Source organism: Rhipicephalus microplus, chromosome 8, assembly GCF_043290135.1.
Source record: "Rhipicephalus microplus isolate Deutch F79 chromosome 8, USDA_Rmic, whole genome shotgun sequence".
NCBI classification, from domain to species: Eukaryota; Metazoa; Arthropoda; class Arachnida; order Ixodida; family Ixodidae; genus Rhipicephalus; species Rhipicephalus microplus.
Window position 1 is genome coordinate 13,417,919 of NC_134707.1, and position 26,185 is coordinate 13,444,103.

Consider the following 26,185-nt stretch of genomic DNA (forward strand, 5'->3'; position numbering starts at 1 on the left):
CCTGTCTTGCTGGACTGCAGCGGCCGTTTAACAACTCCCGCGGGAAGGGCCGGTGATGTCCGTGTAAAATACGTTTTGTTTAAGCTGAATTGGCCCCAGAGAGCAAGAGCCCGTGCCTATCGATAGCCAGCTTGAGACTCACGAGACATATTGGTGGGGATGAGTGAAACATTGATCGTGTATTGCCAATGTTCGGGCACTCGTACCCACTCCAACACACCTTCTAAAGTGTCATCCTTTCTATGCGTTCTCTTCCCCAGCGCTGCAGCAGGAGGGGATCGAGAAGAGCGAAGGCCGTGCAGAAAATCTTCGCAATCTACCTTTCCCTTGATCACCTGTACTGGAGAACCCAGTACACACCTACGCTCATGCATTGAGACATCTTTCTTGTTCCTTTCGCGAAGGCGAACTTGTTGACATTAAAGACGAAAAGAATTGCAGCTGTCGAAAAAATGAGAACATTGGATTGAAAGGGGAGGCCATAGCATACGAGAAACTTCACAAATGGTTGCGTTTTGGCCTAATTGTGAATCGAACCAACGTCGCTGAGAGGTAAGGCTACACTAATCGTCAACGGAGAAATTTATGTTCCCTGATCTGCGAGAAAAAGACAGACAATAAAGGTTATTTTGTTTCTATTCTCGCTTTGACAACCTCGCAATGTCCTGGTATAATCGGCTCGTGTATAAAAACCACCAAAACACAACAATAAAGCATTGTAAATAGTTTTTCAGGGCGGCAGCACATCGTTTCGAAGTACTTGCTATTTAAGAATCGAGAATAATCGGGAAATTCGAGAGTTGTGATTATTAGTTCTGCGCAAAGCTACAGATCACACAGCTGCTTTATAAGTGTTAGGAGAATATATCGCATAGGTACAGCGTTTCACTGTTTATTTTCTGGATACCCGTACCAAAAATAATGTTTGTGATTTTTATGCGGAAATGCTTGTCTGCAGAAATGTATTTCTTCGTGTTCTGTGCTGCCCCACTGATACAGCGATGTATGGGTGACAAGGTCACTGTCAGACAGAAAATGTTCTTCCTACATACAGCTTTGCCTTCCAAGACTCATACTTTATCTTATATTTATTGCACATCTAAAATTTAAAAAATGAAAATTGGGCACTAATGGAACATTATTCGTTCAGCACTGTTAAATTACCTGACTTAGTGTGACGGCTTCTGCATAGACTTACCGGTAAGATGGATACGTGTTCATGAAACGGCTAGATCAGCAAACAAAGATTGTATTATGACGTGATTCTAGGAAAGCTAACTCAGCGGCAAGAAACGTGAATGAATATCTTTCGACACGTGCGTTCCTTTCTTTGTTGATAAAATACGCTTTTTTAATTTCACGTGCGATCATATCCTTGAATCAATATTTCACGCTCCTATGAGCGAATTAGGGAGCACCGCCGCTTTCACTACAATGCAAACAAAAGTTGATACATGATTTTCCCTTAGTAAAGCTTCACGATCCATTAACCCGCCTAATATAAACGTCCGGTTTGTGCAACATAACGTTTCCCAGCCGAAAGCGGAATGTCGCACACCACGCCGGTGGCTTACTGAACTTCTTTGGCCCTGTGCTTCATCTGCAGCCTTACCCTTGCCTTGCATCTCACCCTCTACCTCTTTCTGTGATTCACCGGAAGATCCTCGGTGACTTACCGGTAGGTGGCTGCTCCTGACGTGATGGGGGCTGGCATCAAAGCTGAATGGCGCATGTGGGTACCGAATTACCATTGCTGCTGCGGTCAGGATTCAGCGATAAATCGGAGAGGCGACGGGGGTGATGAACGCAGCTTGGCATTGTAGACGTCACTGCCACGGCGATTGTGATTTGTGCAGCTAATGGAGGGGTACGAGGAAACGAGCGTCGGCCCCGGTGACAGTTGCACTGTATACAGTCACTTTTGTTGGACAAAGAACCACAGAAATATCCACACCATGAAAGCACGTGCTAAACTGCCTGCTCACACCGGCTAGTGGTGCCCCGCCTACCATCCACCGCAGCGGTAGGTCGAAAATGGGTCTTCTTGTTATTCATTGTCGTATCAATTTTTCCAGTGCATCCCAGCGCAATGCCAGGTTGTCGTACCTATGCGCTATGGGCGTCGAACGAAACCACAACAGCGGCAAGCTTGCGCGATGATACAGCACTTGCCGTCCAGCTATCACAATTGACGGGCGCACGCATCTTATCTTTTTTCGGCACCTGTGCGCATATATGCGTGCCCGTCCATGGTGATAAGTGGCCGGCGCGCACTATACTACCGCGAAGGCTTGCCACTGTTCGGCATTCACTTGAGCCGATAGTACAGTTAGAATCGCACTTGCTTAGAGCACCAAGCAGGCCTCTCCAGCTGCCGTTTTCTGTAGAAGTATGTAAAGACCAACGCCGCAATAACGTCAAACATGGTCATACTGCGTGCTAGGCCCTTGTCCTATAATATAAGCATTAACGGAAGCTTGTAGCTAACGTGAAGTAGAAGCCGTGGCCTTAGACAGCCATGCGTTCCACTGCTCTGGGCAAATGTGATTCTATTTCTACATACAAAGCACTCATCTGCATAAGACAGATGCTTGGGCTAGTTGGTGATTGGGAATCAACATACTTGCACAGCGCAAGACTACGAGTAGTTACGACGTAACTACAGAAGAAGAGACTTTCTCTCCTTGTCTCTTCTCCTGTAGTTACGTCGTAACTACCCGCGGTCTTGCGCTGTGCAAATATGTTGATACTCATCAGCAGTGAGACCGCTTCACTTATACTTTAATAGCAAAACCATCTTTGAAAGCGTGCCTCGACTGATGCTACGTCGGGTAGGTATTACTTCCTGGGACATGTTGGCAGTGAGTGCTAAGAGACTGCTCTACACAGCCAGTAGCGAGTGCATAACCACGGCTGCCGAAGAGCACGTCGCGTTGTACGGAATCCAAGCTCAAGTTCGGGCGCGACGTTCGCGGAGCCGAGCTATGTGCTACGGCCCAGAAAGCGTGGTGGCCGAAGACGGTGCGTCGCCGGACTTGACAGCACCGCCGGGAAGGACAACTGCGTTGATACACCTCTAATTTGGCCCGGGGCACGCTATTCACCAATAGTTACATTGTGACGCACCACAGATGCAATCCGAGAGCTCTGCGAATGTACAGAGGTGCACGCAGAGAGCTCTTAGATTGCATCTGTGGTGCTGAGTAACGACGGTATACTCTTCAGCCGGCGCTGCGTGTGTTGCCTTCCTCTGTCCCCGTCGCTACTTTCACAGTGTGTTTCACAATCTGGTAGGAGGTATGCTTTCAAACGAGAATCAAGTGCATCTCGATGCACATGGCAGAAGTATAGTAGAGATATAGCAACCGAAACGGCACGACACGCCGCAAGGCGCCCGAGCTCGGGAACCGGGCCAGTTCAAGATAAACTGCCCAAAATGTGCCCGGTGATAAACGAAGTGAGACCAGATCACAGTACCAAGAAAGACGCTATACACTACGCCCAATGCAAAAAAAAAGAAATGTCTACAAAGTTACCCCTACCACATGACACAAAAATCACTGCATTTAAGGCTCCTTGAAGATAATTATGGGGCGAAGCTTTCGGAGGTGATTATTGTGATTAAAGTTGAGATAGTACTGAGACTGATTGTGGTTGTGATACCTATATATTTTTTTATTCAAAGAGGTAGTGCTGAGACCGATTGTGATATAGCGGTGATTCTTTTTTATAGCTGATATGAGGTTCCGAGTTCTGGGTTACGTTTTGACTTCATATTCACAGCTTCAATAGCTATCGTCTCTGGTGTAGAATATTCTTGTCGGTATTGCCGCCTTGCATCCGCTTCAAGTTGTCTCAACTGCGCGTCAGCTTGGCGTTTTTCCCGCTTAGCCTTCGCTTCCTTAGCCCTAGTCTGTGGTGTAGAACTTTGTTGTCGCCGTCGCCGCTTCGCATCCTCTTCCTACTCTTTTGTCTCCGCGGTAGCTTCCCGTCGACGGCGACGCTGATACTCAGCACGTCGCGCTTTCCTGCGTTCGTCTTCGTCCATATGAGAAAAGAGAATGTGTGGTATGGAACGTGGTTATATATATATATATATATATATATATATATATATATATATATATATATATATATATATCGTTGACAGCAGTGCCATCACATCTACAATTAACCACAGCACCCTCTGTTGCTTATAAGTTAAAGGTTACATGCAAAACGGTTACCACTAACGCCCTCTGTTGCTTATAAGTAGAAGGTTACATGGTCTTACGGACCGACGGGAGACGGCGGACATCGTGAGGTCTTAAGAAGCTTCGCCCCTAAAATGTAATCGTGTCAAATGAAGCGCTACTACAGTGACAGGGCGCGAGTGCACAGCCGGACAGTAATCAACACCGGCGGGCAATTCAGAGCACTGCAAGCGCTGCAACTTCCGTCCCTATCTTAATCAAGCTACATTGAAGCGACACATCGAAACTATGATACACCGCATTCGTCTTGGTGTGGCGTATACACGAGACGTTACGCACATATCATTGGCCGCTGTGACACTTGAACATTGTCCCGAGCCAGAAACACTTGAGGACATATTTGGTTACTGCTCAGCATACGCACGTGGAAGACAAACACTGATTCCTTCGTATGAACGATCTCGTAATGGGTCAATAACTGATGAGACGATGTCGGGCTGCCCCGCCGTGGTGGTGTAGTGGCTAAGGAACTCAACTACTGCAATAAACTGTCATAAAGCGGTGACTATAACTTGGAAGACGGGATTTAGAGCACTCACGCTTTGGGCTTCATTTCTGTCTACTTCGCGCCTCCCTCTTGCTGTGAATTTTTGGCGGGACAAGAAGCGTCATCTTTCGCAACGGTCAAATAAAAGCTGGGAGAAACTCATATAGCTGGAGAAATTAGTTGCCTTCCGAAGCGCAATAACCAAAGCATTTACCAGATATGAACTTTACCCGATGTATATATGTATGTATGTATGTGTGTGTGAGGCACACAGAGACACCGAGAGATATTTTTTTATATGGAATATATTAACCTGGTGTATCCCCTGGCCTGCTACCACAGGTGCCACACGTTTCTGAACATTTTATGTCCTAACAGTTAGGTAGAAAGGAGTAGACATGGCCTAGCTATAACGAAAACTATTTTAGTTATTTTTCTCCTTTACAAAAAAAATGCCTGTGAAAGAAAAACATACGAAATCTCCGCCCGTGACCTAGTTTGAAGCATTTATATGTTTAACTACAATGGCAGCATGTGCGAGCCTTTTCAACTAGAAACAATAGCTCACACGTTTCGCGAGTCAACACTATGTTCTGACCTCATCAGTGGTGATCGTATTTGTTTTTTTTATCTTTCGACGTCCTAGTATTCTGTGGACTGCGTACTAAAAATCTTCACAATAGTTCTACGACCCATACACTGCATGGAGACAGGAGGCCCCGCGAGATCACAATAAACTTCGCCGAACCAGAGTTGACGGCTCTTGTTTGCCTAATTTTACTTTCATGACCCAGCAACCCTTCCTTTCGTGTGTTACAGACCTGCACGACGGTAGCTCGTATATTGAAAAAGCTGCGCTTTCTATGCAAATAATGTTTGTAGAAGCGTCGGATGTCCATGTGGGAGTATACAAGCCCGGTATAGGTAAGATAACACCAACGTTTGTTGTTGGCGAGATGCTGGGAAAACATTATTGACTACGACGTGTCAGTACACAAGCTGGGCTTCTACATGAAGCCTCTAGCTATCACTAACACCCACGCTCTGGCTACGTTTTTTAAGAGCAATGGTGTGTTTTCGTAAGTAATTTTCAATCTTTTTTCGCAGACTACTTGCCATCTCACCTCGAAGCACCTGTGATATAACCTATCTTTCCACTACATAGCAGGTTACATCACATGGCAGTTGTCGTTATTGTTAACCCCCAGCGAAAATAGTAAAGTAAGGTGTATGGGTAGACGACAGCAAGGAGTATTAGAATGCCGACCTGATCTCGGCGCACCGCAAGCCCAATCAGGCCCTTTTGAACATATTGCGGTGCAGTGGTCGTATGGACAGCCTGTAGAAGTTCTGCTACTCACATTTCACTTGTTTGTTTGCTTGTTTTTGCGCGCCTGCCCTTCATTCTTTGCCTCTGCCCCTAGTGTAGAACGAAAATAAAATGGGGGGAGGGGGGAGCAAGAAGTGCACCAGTTTGAGTGGTGAGACTAAAGATAATGAAAATTTGCAGTTTAGCTGAAAAGGTCACTCACTTTTCTCTCAATAAAAAAAACGAGCGTATTCTTTTCTTACGGCGAGTTTCGTCTTTCTCGCTCTACTGTTTACGCAAAAGCAGTGATTGCAATGACATCAATTCAATACATACTCTCGATTGGTTCGTATACGCAATACATGCGATGTGCATTGTCTCCTACACAGCTTTGCCATGCAGCTGCCTACCCGTTCTTCTTGGTCCTGCATAACTATTTTGCGCAACCTAAAGATTTCACTTCATTTTCGTGTTTCAGCCCGTTTGAACAGAGGTGACAAAGTAGAGCCTAAAAACACAAACTCTTCACAAGTTCAACGCAGTGCTGACACTGCACACGTGCTTTCAAGAATTATATAAGTAAGCTGCTAGGAAGAGGTATCACCTGTGAGAAGGCTACAGACCCTTTTTAAAAAAGGGCACCCCTAGCACCACGAACGCGAACTACAGTCTGCCGCCATTGTGAGGGCATCGCAGCAGACAATGCAGGCTGTGTACCAGCGACGCTGAAGCGAGTTTCTTGCAGCGCACACAGACACCTCTTGCGTTCCCGCAGGACACGGACCACGTCGGGAGGGCACGCCGACGAGAGTCTCTTGCAGGCCGGATCCATGCATCGCCAGTCGTAACAAGCCAAACTGCTCGTCCAACCCGTTGAAGGGTACAAAATATGGCTCATTGTGCAGCGGAAGCCGCTCAGAAAGCTTATCGGAGAGTACTAAGAGCTAGTTCAGGCTAGAAAGCGGTGCACTTGCAGCGGATGATACGGAGAACTAATCGCCAACACAAACATCACAACACTCACGCATCTGACGGCTCACTTTTCATGCCCTCATGATGGCGCTAGCTATCCCACGCCCCTTTGCGAAGCAAAACGGACGAAAAGCTCACCGTCAGGCGGCGTATTCGGGAGAACGGTCTATAGACACATTTTATGTTTGTAAAGACAGGTATGCCTATGTCGACATTATGTTTAAAATTATAGCGACGTCTGCCCGTAACTTCTGCCATAAGCGCTGAGGGCTGCGATGTGCGCCCAAAAGAACAACGTAGTGAGACGACATAAGCGTTGTGAGAGCCATAAGCACTGAGGGACATAAGCGTTGTGAAAGCCATAAGCACTGAGGGCTGCGATGTGCGCCTGCACGAAGGCGGCGAACCAAATGTGCTCAAAGGCACCGGGCGGCTATTTCGTAGCCTTCTGGATCCCTCCAGCACTAGGGCAGAAACACAACGACAGCTGCGCCGTGCTCTACATGCCTATCAGAACACTACAGATCAACTCGCGCGAGAATTGTGCGACCAATACATCTGTCGTACAACTGACATCATATGCCCAGAATATACGTATTTCGGCACCCCTAACGCCGAGCTCAATGCGCCATACACGCTTTTAGATTTACGGGCTGCACTGGCGACAATGCGACGGGGCACGGCTCCTGGGCGGGACGGCATCACAGTGTCGCTTTTGGCTAACCTTCCCGACGAGGCACACCACTCGCTACTCCACCTGATAAACTTGATATGAGGTGGCTCCCCGCACCCATCGGAATGGACGGCATCACTCGTCACATTCATACCCAAATCGGGCAAACCAGTCAACATCGAGGCACTGAGACCAATTTCACTAGCCTCCTGCACCGGAAAGCTCATGGAAACCATGGTCCGCGAGCGCCTTTCTGTCTACCTAGAGGCCAGGGGGACCTTTGCTGACACGATGTTTGGCTTTCGCCCACATCTGTCGGCGCAGGACATCCTGCTCCAGCTTCAACATGACATCATAGAACCGACCACTATGCGCTGTAACGATAAAGCCACGCTCGCACTCGATCTTAGAGGAGCGTTTGATAACGTCAAACACAATAGTATTCTTTCTAGCCTCTCTACCACAAACAGCGACCAGAAGACTTTCAATTACATTCGAGTCTTTCATCCGCCTCGATTCTATCGAACATGGCCCGTACCTATTAGTCCCAAGGGGTACACCCTAAGGTGCAGTGTTGTCACCCCTACTCTTTAGCCTGGCCATGAAGAACCTCCCCTCCCTTCTGCGCGAGGCCGAGGGAATACACCACGCACTATACGCCGACGATATTACAATGTGGACCAACCGGCTCCTCAGGACAAATGGAAGAGCGCCTACAAAAGGCTGCCCTTCTGGTGAACACCTACGCTGCTTCGTGTGGCCTATGCTCTCCAGCTAAATAAGCTATTCTCTCAGTATCTGACTTACCTCCACTCCAGGTTTTCCTTCTGTCTGATCCCGTTCCATCAGTCGAGAAAATTCGAGTTCTTGGGCTCCCCATCACTTCACCGTTGGATCCCAAGGACACAATAGCAAGCCTCCGACGCACCAGCGAACAGGTGAGCCGTATGATACGACGGGTATCCACCAAGCGCGGCGGCCTCCGTGGGACCCAGCCCACGCGGTTGGCCCATGCGTTTGTGACCAGTCGCGTCCTGTACGCCTCACACTTACCTTCACCTGCGTCGTCACCACGAGCACCAGCTGGACGTCTTCCTTCGTTCAGTATAAAAAAGTGCACTCGACCTTGCCATTGCCACCTCCAACAGCCGATTAGCGGCACTGTGGGTACATAACTCTTTTGCAGAGCTGCGGGAAGCTCATCGTGTTAGCCGAATTAATTGTCTGTCGCAGACGCCCTCAGGGCGACGTCTACTAAACAGGCTCGGCATCAATGCGACCTCCGATCAAGACACTCCGTCACTCATACCAGAACTTTGGCGGCAAAAACTATGGATGGAACCACTAACCCGCAACATGAACCCCGAACTACATCTCAGCCGTAGACTAGCATGTTCCGCGGCACTCCAGGCGCGACACTCCGACCACCCTGGCGTTTTCTACGTAATCCTTTGGGCCCTTCCCCCTCAGGCCACTTTACGGCCACCGTGATCACAGAGCGAGAACACGTTGATGGCTTCTCTTTTAGAGCCAACACTGTGACGCAAGCTGATGGGGTTGTCATTGCTTTGGCCGCCTCACTTCCCACCTCACGCATCGTCCTGACGGACTCGAACTCGGCCTGTTCCCAATACCTTCAGGGTTCCATCACCCCGCCGGCAGCTGACCTACTTCGGGCAGCCCCTTGGCGCTTTAAACCTCACCTCATTCGTATAGTATGGACTCCAGGCCACTCGTGCCTGCCCAGCAATGAGGCGGCAAATGCCGCTGCCCGCGCTTCTCTCATCCGGGCCGTCGCCCCTTCATGTCCCGAGTCGGAATCTGGCAATACGAATCTTACGCGCTTTCCCAAAATTCTTGCCTTTTACCGGGCTTCGCGCCGCCTGTATCCGGACCCCGCGAGTGGTATGGAGAAAGCGGACGAGCGAATACTATAGTCGCCTCCAGACGAACACCTACCCCAGTCAAGCGGTCGCCAGGCATTTTTTACCGGAAATCAGTGGCACCTGCTCAACCTGCCAGGTTCTGGCCGACACCTACAATGTAGTCGCTTTGTGCCCTACCAACCCCCTTCCCTTTTCACCCCGTTTCCCTATTTCAACTAGAAAGGCTTGGGAGGAGTACCTGCTCGGCTGCTCGACCGTGGATGTTCAACGCTCTTTAGTGAGGCGCGCTCGAGCAGCGGCCAAATCCATTGCCATCCCGGAATAGAGTCTTGCCACTCAATCATGCAATATGCTGCAACTCTCTGGTACATTTTAGGGGCGAAGCTCCTTAGGGCGTGGGCTGTGCGTCCCCTGTAGCCTGTATGTAGCCACCTCTAGTTTAGCTCTTGCAGTGTTCACTAGATGGCGGTACCGTCCCCTGTATCTAGCCACCTCTCGTTTACTTCTTGTAGTGTTTACTAGATGGTGGTACTTGTAGCTGATGATGAAAAGATGCAAGATGTTATAAACTAGAAAGCGGTACTTGTAGTTGATGAAAGACGCGAGATCTTATAAAATAGGAATGATGTCACATATGGCGCGTGTCATTGGTTGAAGGCAATCGTTCGATTTAGTGCGGCGACGTACGCTAGGGGGAGCGATGTAATAAAATCGAGTGGGCAAAATGTACAGAGGATTCATGGTTTACCAGGTTTACCTCCGGAGCTTCGCCCACTCATCATCATTCACTTCGTGGATATGGCGGAATTTTTTTGTAACAAAATGTATCTACCACCACCACGATTAACAAACATAACTATAATTTGTAGGACGCGACTCACATCCAACCACGACGCAGCTCGTCGGTACTGTTTTTTTTTCGTCGTTGCTTCACTGACAACACCACATGCATCATTGAAAACCCAGCAGGAACTGTGGTAGGAAGAGCGTCTTTTGCCTACCAAGACAGCGCCACCGCATTTTCGTGACGTAAGTCCGGTGGAATTTGTCTATAACGAAGACTAGGAAAAAAAGCGCTCCTTTGTCTTTAAATGCAGGGTGGTGAAGGGACTTGAAGAACGAAGCAATGGATGCGATAGCAGCCAATTGTAATGTCATACGAAGCAGCCTCAGATTATTCGGGATTCACGCGCGCTGTCGCCCCTTTATCTTTGTCCTGATAAACCACGGTCAGTTGTTAAGCCATCGGCTGTTCCTACTCGAGCGTCCAAGGTAAACGCATGTATCGATTCCAGTAGAACGAAGAAAGGAAATGAGGAGGGCCGCGGCTGTCAAGAGAGCCACGGCGACAGAAAGCCTTACCCCCGTATTCTAGAACGTCCCTTCACTCAACGCTTCACCTTCACTTGAAAAAGCCGATGGAAGCGCCATCTCTAAAAACGGCAAGTCACTGCATATCAGGGATAATCTGCCGCGATTCTTGAGTAGCGCAGCGTCATTTTCAGCCGAGCAGTGGCGCACTGCTCAACTCTGTCAAGTGAAGGCTGAACGTCGAGTCGAGGAGCGTTTGTGAATACGGGGGTTAGGGTACCCAACGTTGAAGCCAGAATGTGCGAAGAGAATTTTATCACGGTCACGTATGTATTCCGCACTAATAAAAAAAACTAGAGAGCTTCACTCAAGAGTAAGTTTACACAAAGCACTGGGCGAGTTCATTTTCGTTTATCTTGGACAAACTGTGCGCCAAGGCAGAACAAAAAGGAAGAAGTGCATTAAACAATGAAAGTAAAAGAATTAAGCTTTTAATTGCGTGATTATTATTTCTGCAAAAATGTTCCAACATAACAGTAGCTTTGTTTAACCACGCTAATTCCTATTCAAAGTAATGAATTATTGTCTGATCTGAACGAGTGACAAACAACGATTGCACTCCTTTCATTCTGCCTAAGGTGTCTTTTCATTTGTTTTCTCTGGTGGGTGGTTTCGATATTGAATATATATATATGAAATCTTACTGAATTAAGTAATCGATTCTTGGCCGATCACCCTGAGTGGGTACGAGCCATGGCTATGGAATCTTCATCATCATCATTATAAAGCGAACGATTTTAATTTTTCGGCGCCGCTTATGTCTGACTGTATTGTTATGTGCCACGCAGCCTGACTAAGATCAGCGTTGAAATAAGCATCTGACTCCAACTAAAAAAAATGCAGCATATGGCACGCTGAATACAAACAAAACACATCTCAACGCGCTCAATAAGTGCTGCGCTTCATGCCGATCGACCAACGATGTCGGCTGCAGCAGCGATCCCAAAATGAGCTCTTAGCACACCGCTACGGTCATCTTCATCCCCTGAGATCTTTAAATTGGCGATTTTATATCTTCAGTTACGTATCACACAATGAAAACTGTCTTTTGTATCGACTGATCGGCTAGCCAAACTGACAGTATTCCCGAGCAGCATGAAAGCATTGCAGATCATTTTAGTGCGATAAAAAGGTTTCCTTACCGTTCATTGCTTTCGTAGCTTGTCATTGTCGCAGTCACGGTTAGCAAATACAAAAAAAGCAACTTCTAAAGCACTGACATTGCACGGAGAGGTGTTTTTTTTTCAACGTAGCGGTACAAAAATGTGCTCGTGAGGCTGCTAACCCGCGTGGTGCGTCGAACCGAAGCCATCGTATCCCCCAGTTCCCCGCGATTTCCATTATTACCGGTCCCCTATACCGAGCGCTTACTGCCGAAGCTTTATAGGAACAGGTCAAGTCGAATACAGTGATCATTTTAGAACTTGCGGATAACACAGATCACGGCGACGACCTAACAGATCCGAGGTGGCGACAGCTGTTTTGGCAGCATCGACGATGTTATGTTGGAAAGTCGCTGCGAGCCGTGTGTTGATTGGTTCGCCATTCATCGAACCTCTTCCGGCGTCGACGCTGCAGATTTCTGGATCATCCCGAAGTGGACGTTTCGTCCCCCCGTCACCAGTGGCGCCGTCGTCAAGTGACGTTGGGAAAACGCCAGAAATACGCCGGAAAAAATTAGGGAGTTTTAAAATAGCGCACCGCGAGCCCTTGCGGTGCGGTTGCTGCCACTGCGCACGCGCTGTAACGCGAGTCGGCGTTCGCGGACCACACGCAAAAAAATCCGAAATTGCGTGCGCTGATAGCGGCCCGCAGGCGTTGGAGTTGAGGCTACGGGCGGTGATGGCGGCCCGCATGTGGCCCGCAAGCGCTGGCTTTGAGGCTACGGTGTCGCTACGATCGTGCGTTGCGGTTCGCAGCAGGGCAAACGCTATTCTAAAACTCATGTGGCGCCCGCAACGCCTGCAGCGCTTGTAAACGGTATTCTAGAACTCCCTATTGTGCATGTAGTTCGGCTTTTACGTGCGCGTAAATACGATACGGCTCCATCGCGGCGGTTTGCGACAGCGATAAGTAGACGCATCGTTTATCTCTTGTGTTGCCACTATCAAAAGGTCCGTCATCGCACGGCCACCGCCTTCGCTTCTGTCCTGTCGACGCAGCATAGGCAGCTGAGCGCTGCGATCGTTGGTACGGGGAAGATTCAGGAACACTGCAATGATGGCGAACATAAGCGCGAAAGTAGATTTGTTTGATGGATTGATTTGTGGGGTTTAACGTCCCAAACCCACCATATGATTATGAGAGACGCCGTAGTGGAGGGCTCCGGAGATTTCGACCACCTGGGGTTCTTTAACGTGCACCCAAATCTCAGTACACGGGCTTACACTTCCGCCTCCATCGGAAATACAGCCGCCACAGCCGGGATTTGATCCCGCGACCTGCGGATGAGCAGCCAAGTACCTTAGCCACTAGACCACCGTGGCGGGGCGAAAGTAGATTTGTCACGTTCTTCTTTTTTCGTCTTACTGAGCGGGCATCTGTAGTAAGCAGAGAAAAACTAATACTTACCATATATAAAGTTAAAAAGTGGCGCTTCTGAAGCTAGTGTACAGCTTTCTAATCAGTATTTTTTGCCCAGCTAAGTAGCTTCAAAAGTATATGCGCAGTAAGACAGTCAAGGAAAGAAGAGTAAATTTAAGGACTCATTATCTTAGTTAGAAACAATATTAGTAAAAACTGACAGACAAATAAGCCAAAGAAAATATATGGGATATTATTAGAAGTAATTGTAATGTAAATGAGTACAAAGAAAAGTGGATGAAAAGATAACTTGTTGTGGGCAGGAACCGACCTTGCGACCTTCGAAGAACACGTTTGATGCTGTGCCAACTGAGCAACCACAGCGACTATCCCACCACTCACTTTCGAAATTCTGGAGAGTTTTTTTACCGCCTATGGGAGTCTCACATGTCGAATTACAGCTTGGTATGTACGCTAATAAACAGGCACGCTAACACTTTTGTTTTGGAAGTTGTTAATTCTCACAACTACTCAAACGAAATGAAGGTGTCTCTCAAAGAGAGGTATTCATGTGCGGTTCATATATGTAGCAAAAGAACACCGCTACGACTCTTTTGCTCTGTTGTAGTACTTTTATAGCATTAAGAGCCAACTTCCAATCTTCGGCTAAGCCCCGGAAACCACAAAGACCCGTGGAGTTCTGAATTGTGTACCCCACCCACTAACCTTTCATTTCTCTTCATGCAGTGGACGTGCGCAGCTGCAACTACTACAACAACAACAACTACTACTACTACTACTACTACTACTACTACTACTACTGTCACTGCTGCTGCTACTTCTACGCTACTACTGCTCCTACAATACAACAGCTGTTAGTAACCCACCACGGTGCTGTAGTGATTATGGTGCTCAACTACATACCCGCAGGTCGTAGAATGAAATTTCGGCGGCCGCGTTTTCTATGAAGGCGGAAATGCTTGATGACCGTGTACTCGGATTTAGGCGCCCGTTAAAGGACCCAGTATAGCGGGAAGTTCCGCAGCCCTCCACTACGAAGTATTTCATAATCATGTGGTGGTGTTTCGATGTTACAACCCAACAAATATAATTAATACTGCAACTCTTACCACTACTGCCTCCATCATATATGACCCTCCCATCTCGTAAAGAGCCCACATTGCACGTGAGAACGCCATAGTCGATTATCAGAAACAAATATGTCGAAGAAGAATATGACAACTCACAAGTCTTACAATCACTTTTACTCACGTAAATAAATAAGAGCTTTTTGTTGACATTTGCAGACAATGTTGTGTCTTTTTTTTTTTGTGCAGCAGACGACAACATCGATGAGTTTAGTAAATCTCATTGAACCATGCCCGCAACAAACACTACCCCGTAAAATGCCACGGTAAACGGCTATTTTTGGCCGTAATTTGAGAGCTCTAGCGCACAGCCACCGCTAAACCATTTCTGCAATCTGTATTGACTTGTGCTTGTGAACTTCCACCAATTCTAATCAGGAACATAGAACTGCATATTGCAGCTTGAACATGTGAAAACTACGCTGCTACGTCACTGCAACGATACGACGGACGGTCGAGCGATTTAAAACCTTCCATTACCATAACACCAGCCCCACATTTAGTCACCCACATTAAAGTCTTGAGATATACCCACCCATACCGTACAATACCATTACAATCGGAGAGCACAATGCCCTATACAGTTAGCAGTAGACAATGTAACACGCAAATTTCATTCTACCTGCCAATCGACGATGCAATATTGAATTAAGGCACAGTTAATAAAGGACAGGTTAAGATAATCGACTGCTTTTTGTAACGTTTTACCACAGACCGTTGCGTGGTGGCTTCTTATATATAGCGCCATCGAGGCAAACCATGGCCACATGACGAATGGTTTTTTTCGACACGTGCCACATGTCAAAGTAAACTATTTGTCCTGTTACCTCATCGATGATTTATCTAGATGTCAGTACTGAAGGTAATACAGCGTAATAAGTGGCAGTCACGGGTCGAAGCAAACCATTCCTCCAAACGTGAAATTGACACGTGCCGTGCTGGACACCACTAGGCATGCACCTGCTTCATCTTAACATAGTGCACTCGCAATACGCCAACAGGCGGCGCACTTTGTATCGCGGAATATCGGCGGAATCGCAGCAGCGGCTCGCCAGCTCTCAAGTGACACGACGGCTGACGCGGATTTGGTATTCGTCACCGCACGGGAAACGCTGTAGAAGTAAAAACAAAAAAGTTTCTTTAGGTTTGGGCGCGCTGGTTCGCGCACTGTTTCAAGGTCTCCAGCACGGTGGCCAAGATCCTATGCTCCAGCAACCTCAACTGCGCCGCCATCTTGATTCGGCCGTTGGACCCTTCGTCACCGACGATCTTCTCGTACTCCTGCAAGCACGCGAAGGAATGACGAGTTAAAGAGTAGTCTGACATTCGGGTGACTCTCATGCCAGCTTTGACGATCATAAGCTTTTTCGAAGTGCGCTCAATCACTACGTAATATGAAGAACTTAAATGTCAGCAGAAACCTGGGTATGCTGCTGTCGGTTAGGAGAGAGCAGCATACCTTATTGTGATTGCCCAACAACCTGCAGCAGTGGCCCAGTAGTTACGGTGGTAGACCACTTACCTAAAGGTGGCGGAATCGAATCCCGACAGCGGCTGCCACACTTGGACGATGCAGTCTGTTAGTGGCCCATGAGCTTCGATTTAGGCGGATACTAGAGAAGCCGACGTGGTCAAAATTTCTCGAGCCCTCCACTACGATGACTATCTCAATGGCGTCATGGTTTTCACACATAAAAGTGAAACTATTCGTGAGTGTCAAACAAAAAATACAAAAACACAAGAGTCAGCTTTTGAGAAGCTATACGAACACGATTGTGTACAACACTTCTTTCTGCTATTCGTACCAAGTAGGTCTAAAGAAGTAGCCAGGTATACTGAGTTCTGCATGAGCCAAAGCTCCTGCACGACAATTTTTTGTTTCAGTTAAGTTCATTTTGATGTGTACTATTGATCACACGGGAACCGGCGACGTGTGCGGTATATCATAGAGTTTACCAATATTACATAGAGGAAACTCTGCAGCACCGGTTCAAACACAATGAGAATGATTGGAGTAGACGGATTCGCCTAATTGTCGCGCTAGCGGATTCGAATGCACTTGCGGTTTCGTTTATTGTTGATGGATGGAAAAAAGTCACAGCTTTGCCGCAAAGGCGAAGCAATGAATGCGATAGCAACAAACTAAAAAGTCACGCAGAGAATAAAAATCAGATCGAAACGCACCCCACGTTTCTCGCGCATAAATGACGCACGAAACGTGCTCACAGGTGCGGATTCACACGAATAAGCGTCTCATTTGTTACTTCGCTGCGTCTGAAAAGCACGCGCTGTTCGCAAACAGAGACTGCAACGACTGCATTGATCCTTGTGCGCCCGGTAACTACAGCAGAATCGTTCCAGGTAAAGCCTCAGGGCAGCCAACACGTACGATCTTGCCCTCCTGGTAAAGCCTGAGGGCAGCCAGCACGTACGACCTTGCCCTCCTCGCCACCGCGAGATAAGGGCGCGCGAGGGAGCATCGCTCCCCTTTTCTAAGCCTGGCAAAGTACGCGTAGGAGATTAGAGCGGGCTCCACCGCGCGATGTGGCGACGCGCGCTCATTGCACCATTTTGCTGGTAATGCTGAAAACACCATTCCCCCCGAGATGCTCACGAGCAGTGGTAAGTGGTAGATTTAAATACCTAGCCGTTCGAACAGTAAAGGGCGTTTTCCGGGGTGGCTCAGTGGTTAACGCCTCGCTTACATGACGCAGAGGACCCACGTTCGATTCCGCGCATCGGAGTGTTTTTCTGTTTTTTATTGCACATTCATATAGATATACGTTGAGTGACGCCGACAGCGAAATCCCGCCGAGAGTGTCTATGTAATTGATATTGCAATAAAACTTTATTTAGTCAGAAAGCAACTCATGATGATTCCGTGTTGGATGTTTCGGATACATAATGGATCTTCGTGAACCGATTTAGAATGGGTAGGTCTAAAAGGTTCAGGTCGTGAGGCGGAACTCCTCAACATTTGTTGAACTTTGTCTTTCGACAAGGCGGCGCACGGCCTAACGGAGCCGAAAGAACAAAGTACAGGCAAATCCGTGCACTACCCATCTTTCCCGTGCTGACTGAAGCGTCATGCTGTGCAACTCACACAGACACATAACGCCAAAGTTTCTTTTAGTGTATTCACAGGGAACTCTGTCGGGCAAATAGACGACCACTTCCAGTGTGTGTTTTTTAGTAATACATTTTTTTTCTCGTACGTTCATTTCTCGTACGTGTACAGCCACGGCAGACACTGTGTGGCTACCTTAGGGACACCACAGCAAGTGTTTAGGGTAACTATATCATGCCTTTTTTATTAATGGAATGAATTAGATTAATGAAAGGCAGAGATTTACTTAATTATTTATTCAACACACTCACCTGTTCACTTTTTGGGAATGCCCTGAGAAGCAGCTGGATGCGGACGATGAGGAAGTTGAGTGCCTGCCGAGCATTGTCGTCAGTCGCGACCATAATGTGCTCGTCGGTGAACGAGGCGGCTTGCGAGGCTGCATTCGGAAAAGCCCACACCGAAGACGTCATATCTGATGACCTAATTATTCAAGCTCTATGATAGCCAAGCTAATTTTATGAGTACTGCACGTTGAAGGCTGCTCCCAGCGATTTTAAACAGCTCTCAGCTGGCAATTTACGGCTGCCGATTTCGTCATTCGGTCACGATAATAATTAACTTATTTATCACATCTTATCACCTTAAATATTACCCTCGGATTAGACCTGGAGAATCGGGTGCGCAAAGGTTCATCAAAATAAAGCAAGTACTCATGAAATATCTTCTTTTAAATCTTCAGCCATTTAAAGCCGCCGAAGCTCTTAGGAAAACACAAGCAGGTTTCTCAGAGAAAAGAAAAAAAGAAAACACGCAGTAGAAAGAAACTAGTTTCAGTTCTAAGAGTCCTACCCAAAGCCAACACCTAGTTAGATTGTTCTTTCTACCATCTGACGAAAAAAAAAAGAGGATCGCAGCCACAGAATGAATTTGTTGACGACTTGACGCACGAGGTGAAGTGCATACGGTAAATTGTTTGGTTAATTCCCCCTCGTACCTCGACCTGCTAGCCGCTTTCGAATCCTGGACCAAGAAACTACTGCAGGACTTCTTTTCTGAGAAACCCGCAAGTGTTTGATTCGTAGCTTCGTACAACGAGCGGTTGGATGATGATTTCGTCCATTTCTGCATTTGACAATACGTCTCTTTTTTTTCTGGCATTCAATCTATACCTCTGTTATTGTATAGATGATCTTTCTCCTCAGAAAAAAAAATAGAGCATCCACGCAAGCACCAAAAAGAGCCCATAGCATTAGGACTAAATAAGTAATCTTAAAATGTCACTGTCAACAAGCAGTGTTCGTGCACTTTTCGCCTCCAATAAACCTACTTTAAGTGAACACTGTGGCCGTTTACGGGCCACTACGGCGAAGCTATCTCGTCTATACCAAGAGCTGTATATAAATGCGTCATAGATAACACCTCGAAGCAGCACATTATGCATCACGCAGCGGCAACAGGCGCTTTATCTAGCTGCGCCTTTATATACTTGAACGGACTGGCCACGCCTCAACACGAAGCATTATCTATTCTGCGATTCGCATTAGCTTGAGCTTCGGCGCTAGTTTGTGGGCCCGTAACGCGAAGCGCAACGCAGCTGTTAGGTAGCGCTTCATGTAGCGCGCAACGAGTTCAGCCCGTCTGAGTATGTTACCACGCGATTACGCAAGACCGTGTACGGCGTTCTGGTTTCTATTTCTGCTCTTCTGGCAGCAGGGGCAACGCGACAATGCAAAGCTGCACCGATGGCGAAGCGAAGCAACACCAAGGCCAACCCGAAGCGGCGACAAGAGTCTTAAGCAATAGCACTGTGACGTACTTGGACGACGCCACGAAGCGTAATGTAGTTGTAGGTGTGTGCCCCACGTTAGTTTGCACTAAGGCGTTAGACTGCGACACAGCGCGACACGAGAGCCAAATTCGGTACAGCTCAATTACCCAAGACCACGCATAACCTTCTGCTTCCTATTTCTGCTTGAGTGGGTCTAAGCACGCAATGCGGACTGCATCAGCGGCAACGCGATGTGGAGCAGACGTAAAACTGAAGAAAGACGCTTACCGTCTTTCATCACAAGGATCCTGAGAAAAGTGGAGAGGTCATCGCACACCGGACGCTCCCGAGGAACAAGTGCGAATATGCCGCTCCTGTTAGAAGGAAATGAATGAAAAATACGGAGGAAAACACAAAGAAAACGTATGTAGGCGGTTGTAAAAACCAATGCTATGAGCAAAAAATACCGATTTATATATTTTTCTTCTTGTATTGCATATACCCAGTGCTCTTACAGGGAACTTCGCTATGCTACCATGTTCTGCTACAAGCGAGGACGCTCGTAAGCTCTTACGTAGCGCAACTGTAGGGTATAGAAGACGATATCGCAACACGCAGCAGAACGAAGCGACCGTTAAGCAGGTAGCAACACGTACTCTTATTGTCAGAATATAAACGCCATGTACAAAGGTCGACAAAATGTAGGACGCGACACACGCATGTTAAGTGCATAACTAGAGTTATGCCCTTAACGAAACAGTACGTTTGGTACCTTTGTCAGATACAATGTCTGCGAGATAGATAGATAGATAGATAGATAGATAGATAGATAGATAGATAGATAGATAGATAGATAGATAGATAGATAGACAGACAGACAGACAGACAGACAGACAGACAGACAGACAGACAGACAGACAGACAGACAGACAGACAGACAGATAGATAGATAGATAGATAGATAGATAGATAGATAGATAGATAGATAGATAGATAGATAGATAGATAGATAGATAGATAGATAGATAGATAGATAGATAGATAGATAGATAGATAGATAGACAGACAGACAGACAGACAGACAGACAGACAGACAGACAGACAGACAGACAGACAGACAGACAGACAGACAGACAGACAGACAGACAGACAGACAGACAGACAGACAGATAGACAGATAGATAGATAGATAGATAGATAGATAGATAGATAGATAGATAGATAGATAGATAGATAGACAGACAGACAGACAGATAGATAGATAGATAGATAGATAGATAGATAGATAGATAGATAGATAGATAGATAGATAGATAGATAGATAGATAGATAGATAGATAGATAGATAGATAGATAGATAGATAGATAGATAGATAGATAGATAGATAGATAGATAGATAGATAGATAGATAGATAGATAGATAGATAGATAGATAGATAGATAGATAGATAGATAGATAGGTAGGTAGATAGATAGATAGATCATTTTGGCAGTACGTACGGAGTGAGTTCGTGATCATCGCACAGCTTTGCCTTGACGCCGTACAAAGGGTCTTGCTTGCTGATACCTGCAGCAACGATAAAGGCCATGGGCAAAGAAAGCATTAAAGATAGGATACAGCTGATACGCAACGATGAAGGCAGCCTGCTAACTCGAACGTCTACGTTGCAGGCACGTGCCAATGACTACAAAGCAATAAGCGCTCAAGTTTTTGGACGGGAAACCAACTGAACTACAGTGGCGGTCATCTCTCTCATTTTGTAGGGTACTAAGTGGATCTAAACCTAGGAGGGTCCGTCAGCGCCGCTAGTCCCCATGACAGTGACTGTGAAACGTTTTTTTTTTCTGTGGCTGCTGACGTCAAGTAACACCGTTATGGCTACCAGCAACGCTGACTGACGCTCCCACGTTTAAATGCACATATATGCCCCCGTAAAGTGGATGAGGGGATGACCGCCATTGTAGCTCAGTTAGTAGTGCGCATCGGAGGTGTTTTTCGAAGGTCGCAGCTTCGGTCCTTGCCCGCAGCAGGTCATCTTCTCGTTCTTTTTTTCTTTCTTCCCATTTACTACTGATAACAACCCTTATGCTTTACTTTACATGATTGCCAGTGCGTTCTCGTCAATATTTCCTGTGCTTTAGCGATACACCAAACGAGTGCTAAGACGATCTGCTCTGGCCCAGGCTACAATATCAGGCTGCTGCTTAGAAAGCGAAACGAAACGAAGCAAATATACACCCGCGAAACAGTTAGATGACGGTTTGCAGGATGACAAATTCTCGAATCACGTGTCACACGAGTCGTACACCGGCGAACGTAGACTAAGGCATATTAAGTAAGGCGGAACACTGCTCTAGTTGGAGGAGCTTCGTCGTAGCTACAGCACGGCAATGTGGAACCTGAACAGCCACTTCTACAGCGACCGTACGGGGAGCTTGGAAAACTTACAGGTGCGGAGAGGGGATCGAACGAAACAGGACAAAACGCGTTTCTCCTCAAAGCCCGGATGTGGCCGTTCTCTCACCCAGCTTGATGTCGACGGAGTCATGTCGGTTTTCCGGGAACACGAATCCATTGTGAATGAAGAACTCGGCGTTGGTGCGCCTCCCGTAGAAGATTGTCACCTGAAACCGCGCACAGGAGAGCGCCCCGATTACAGCTGTTTTAACGGAGAACTAAACAGCAAAAAAATACGGGAAAACATGCAATTTGCTAGGTGTGGCAAGCATAGTGCAACGAGGTTGTGACGTTGACGGAGGCAGCAGTGACAAAGGGTTCGATACGAAACTTCAATTGCGATAGCAATTATAAGGACAGTCCCGGCTGGTTGTCGCCGCCACCGCCATGCACCATATATGTATACGTATCTATATACCTGAAAACTGAAGAAAGAAAAAAAAGCAACCAGTGCTCGGCACCCAGCTCGTCGCGATACGCCAACGCGCGCTTATCTCCCACGCGTACTTTGCCCCGCGGATGTGGACGGGTGAGGGGTGGCGTCCTTTTCTCCTCGGAGAGGAGGGAGGTGGACGCTCACTCACGCACCCTTATCTCGCGGTGAGGAAGATCGTGCGTCTTAGCTGGCTGTGGACTTTCACCAGAACGATTCTGTTGTAGTTACCGGGCGCACAAAAGTCACTCCAATCGTTGCACTGTCTGTTTGCTAAAAGGGCACGCTTTTCAGACACAGCGAAGTAACAACTGAGTCACCTATTCGCGTTAATCAGTACCTGTGAGTACGTCTTGTGCATCATTTGTGCGTGAGAAACGCGGGGCACGCTTTGATCTGCTTGCCATTCTGCGCGTGACCTTCCAATTGTTGCTATCACGTTCATTGCTTCGCCTTTGCTGCAAAGCTGTGGCTCTTTGTTTAAACAGCGCGTTAAGCATCGAGCTGTAAACGTTGTTAGTTAGATATCGTCTTGTGTTTGTTGTTTTTGTGCGTTATTTGTGCGTGGGCAGCGCGCTGCACGTTTCGATGTGCTAGCAGTTGTCGGCGTTACATTCCAAGTTGTCGCTATCGCATTTATTGCTTCGCCCTTGCGGCGAAACTGTTTTCTTTCTTGTTTGAAGCTGCTCCGCCACGATTACAATTACACATGCCAGTTCACGTACACGCAGATACAAATGTACATAAGACACACATTATCACCTACAAACACACACATGTGAACACAGAGACAATGACTTGCAGAAAACACACACCTGCTTACTAGCTTACAAGAAAATGCGTGCATCAAAAACAAAAAAATCACACGCTGAAATAACCACACACAGAAAAGGATATACGCACAAACATTTAAATGCGAATATAAACACGAACACATTAGGAAATGGGTACGCACACAGGCTCACACACAATGTTGTATACCTTTATAAAGACCCAGGCAAACGTGTGCTGTAGAAACACATACATATAAGCCCATATGTAAATATGAACAAGAAAGAATATCCACGAGCACATACAGACGGCAGCACACAATAAGATAAAAGACGTAAACACACACGGCAGCCCCCATGGCCAGGTGGTTCTGGTGCTCAACTTGTGAGCCGCAGGTAGCGGGATCAAATTCCGTCCGGGGCGGCGGCATTATCAGTGGAGGCGAAAATGCTTGGGGCCAGTTTCGATTAGATTTAGGCTCAAGTAGAAGAACCCCTGGAGGTCGAAATTAGCGGAGCCTTCCACTACGCCGTTCCTCCTAATCATATCGTGGTTTTAGCCCATAAAACCACAGGAATTGTCACTATTGCACAAACCCACACTAACACTTAGAAAGACGGGGGTAAATGGAGGAAATAAGTGTAAATTTATGGGCTTGTTTTTTTTCTTTTGACAAAATACCGATGAGAATATTGTCTCCCAGTTCTCATTATTCTCTGTTAGTTAAAATTCATTAGTATAGGAAGAATGCACAAACATATAGACAAATAACAAAGCGCACACAAATACCTCCTGTCCTTTCTCGAAGTCCCGCATGGCATAGCAACGTAGCATATTGGCCGATATGTCATAATCAGTGAAGATCTGCATGACAAAAAAACAATAAAGACAATCTTTGCAAGATCGACCTCTCGTACACATTTTCACTTCTGTAGCATTCGTCTGTATCACTACATCCGTAAACAAAATTAAGCAAGATAAAGCAATTTTAAAGACGACCTCCGCAAAATACATCCTCTCTTTTGTATTTCTGCGTGTATTTTCGCTACACAAAATATAAATGCAATTTCTTCTACGCCCCCTCATATTTCGGTAAAATATTTAATACAATAAAAATCACAGCATATCCACGGAATGAATGATGATTGGTGGGACGAAGCGTTCGTCAGTCCGTCCGTGCTTCCGCAGTCCATTCGTTCTTGCTTGCGTGCGTCTATCTGTGTGTCCGTCCATCCCTGTGATCATCGGTGCGTCCGTCCGTCCATTTTTTATTTATTTAAATAAATAAATAAAGAATAAAATACGTCCGTCCGTACGTCTATTCGTGCGGCCGTCCCCCTGTCTGTCCATTCGTCCGCGCATCTGCCCCATATGTCTGTCTGCCTGTCCGTCTATCTAGTGGACACTTCAAGTACCTCCATATCATACCTTTTTCATCATGTATTCATCATATACAAGTACCGCCACCCAGCAGACATTCCAAGAACCGCTCTTTCGGGTATGTGCCACCGGTGGTTACGCACTACAACGAGGGACGCACAAGCCACGCCATAAGGAGCTTCGCCCCTAAAATATCTTCAAAGGTGCCAGAATTCACTGAATTACAGCTTCTTTCGTTATGAAGGTTACTCGCTAGTTATCTCGGTATCATCTGGCAACTCTCAATGCCGCCCAGCTTTCCATCACTGTCCGGCATGGTGGATCAGTGGTTACGTCACTCCGCTTCTGACCTGAAGGTGACCGTACGCTCTTATCATCATCACCATCCTAAATATGCCCGCTGTAGAGCGATTGCCTCTCCCATAAACCGCCAATCAACCCCGACTTGTGTTTTCTGCTGCGACGATATACCTGCAAACTTAATCTCTACTACCCACCGAACTTTCTGTCTCACCCTCGTACGCTTGCCTTCTCTGGGAATACAGTCAGTTACCCTTAGTGACCAGCAGTTATCCAGCCTACGCGCTACGTACCCAGCCCAAGCCCATTTCTTCCAGGTTTGAACTATGATATCCTTAACTCCCGTTTGTTCCCTCACCCACTCTGCTCTCTTCATATCTTTTAAGTTGCGATGTGAGTGCTAATTCAAGAACAACGAATAATCGAAATTTCCGCAGCCCTTCACTCTGGCGTCTCGCTTAATGTTATGGTCATGTGGTCTGTATGTTTACGATTAAACTGTTTGTTTGTTTTTTGTCGGACTTGTGGCGGTGAACAGAAAGTCAGATTACAGCAATGCATACTGGCACTGATAGCGGCGAACAGAGCGTCGGCATTTATACGTGCGGCAGTGAACATTCCAGCCTTATCATGGGCGGCCGCGGTCGTTCGAGAATTGCCTCCGCTGTTCGCGTTTGCGGGCTAAATCCTAACAGATGACCCTAATGTTATCTGATATGTTCCCCCCCCCCCCATTCTGACGCGGTTTGCGTAAAGCACTACCAGCACGAGCAGGAGGCCGGCGACATATAACATGGCTTCTTCTTCTTCTTCTTCTACTTCTTCTTCTTCTTCTTCTTCTTCTTCTTCTTCTTCTTCTTCTTCTTCTTCTTCTTCTTCTTCTTCTTCTTCTTCTTCTTCTTCTTCTTCGTCGTCGTCGTCGTCGTCGTCGTCTTCTTCTTCTTCTTCTTTCTTCGTCGTCTTTTACTTTTTCTTCTTCTTGTTCTTCTTCTTCTTCTTCGTCTTTATTATTATTATTATTATTATTATTATTATTATTATTATTAGTAGTAGTAGTAGTAGTAGTAGTAGTAGTATTACCTTTCCGTCACTGTGGTTGCACATGTCCCAGAGGGGAACCATGGCAGTCATGGCGTCCGTACCGTCCTCATCTTCTACGCCAGCGGTGTCCGTCAAGGGCACCGCGTTCTGCCGAGTCATCACAGCCGAAACGGCCCACCTGCGCCAGACAGATTTCACTCTTGAAGAAATCAATGTCGCCGAAACCCCTACGGGCATCATCACGACTCGCAATTGCGCGCACAGCTCGTTCAGTTCCATGCATGCGCGTCGTGGTCAAACGCGCGCACTCGACTTGTCATCATGCCGCAAGCGATTGCACA

At 47.0% G+C, this 26,185-nt stretch overlaps 1 protein-coding gene across 1 annotated transcript in view; it reads right to left on the minus strand.

Moving 5' to 3' along the window:
• Positions 1-14,720: 14,720 nt before the first annotated feature.
• Setd3 (SET domain containing 3) overlaps positions 14,721-26,185 on the minus strand; it is a 59,708-nt gene continuing 48,243 nt past the window's right edge. The window contains exons 9-15 of the mRNA XM_075871069.1: positions 25,884-26,022; positions 23,913-23,987; positions 21,987-22,086; positions 20,962-21,028; positions 19,749-19,834; positions 18,001-18,128; positions 14,721-15,903 (exon numbers count right to left, since the gene is read on the minus strand). Coding sequence (XP_075727184.1) covers positions 15,763-15,903; positions 18,001-18,128; positions 19,749-19,834; positions 20,962-21,028; positions 21,987-22,086; positions 23,913-23,987; positions 25,884-26,022 — 736 coding nt within the window. The 3' untranslated portion in view covers positions 14,721-15,762. The remainder of the gene's footprint in view (positions 15,904-18,000; positions 18,129-19,748; positions 19,835-20,961; positions 21,029-21,986; positions 22,087-23,912; positions 23,988-25,883; positions 26,023-26,185) is intronic.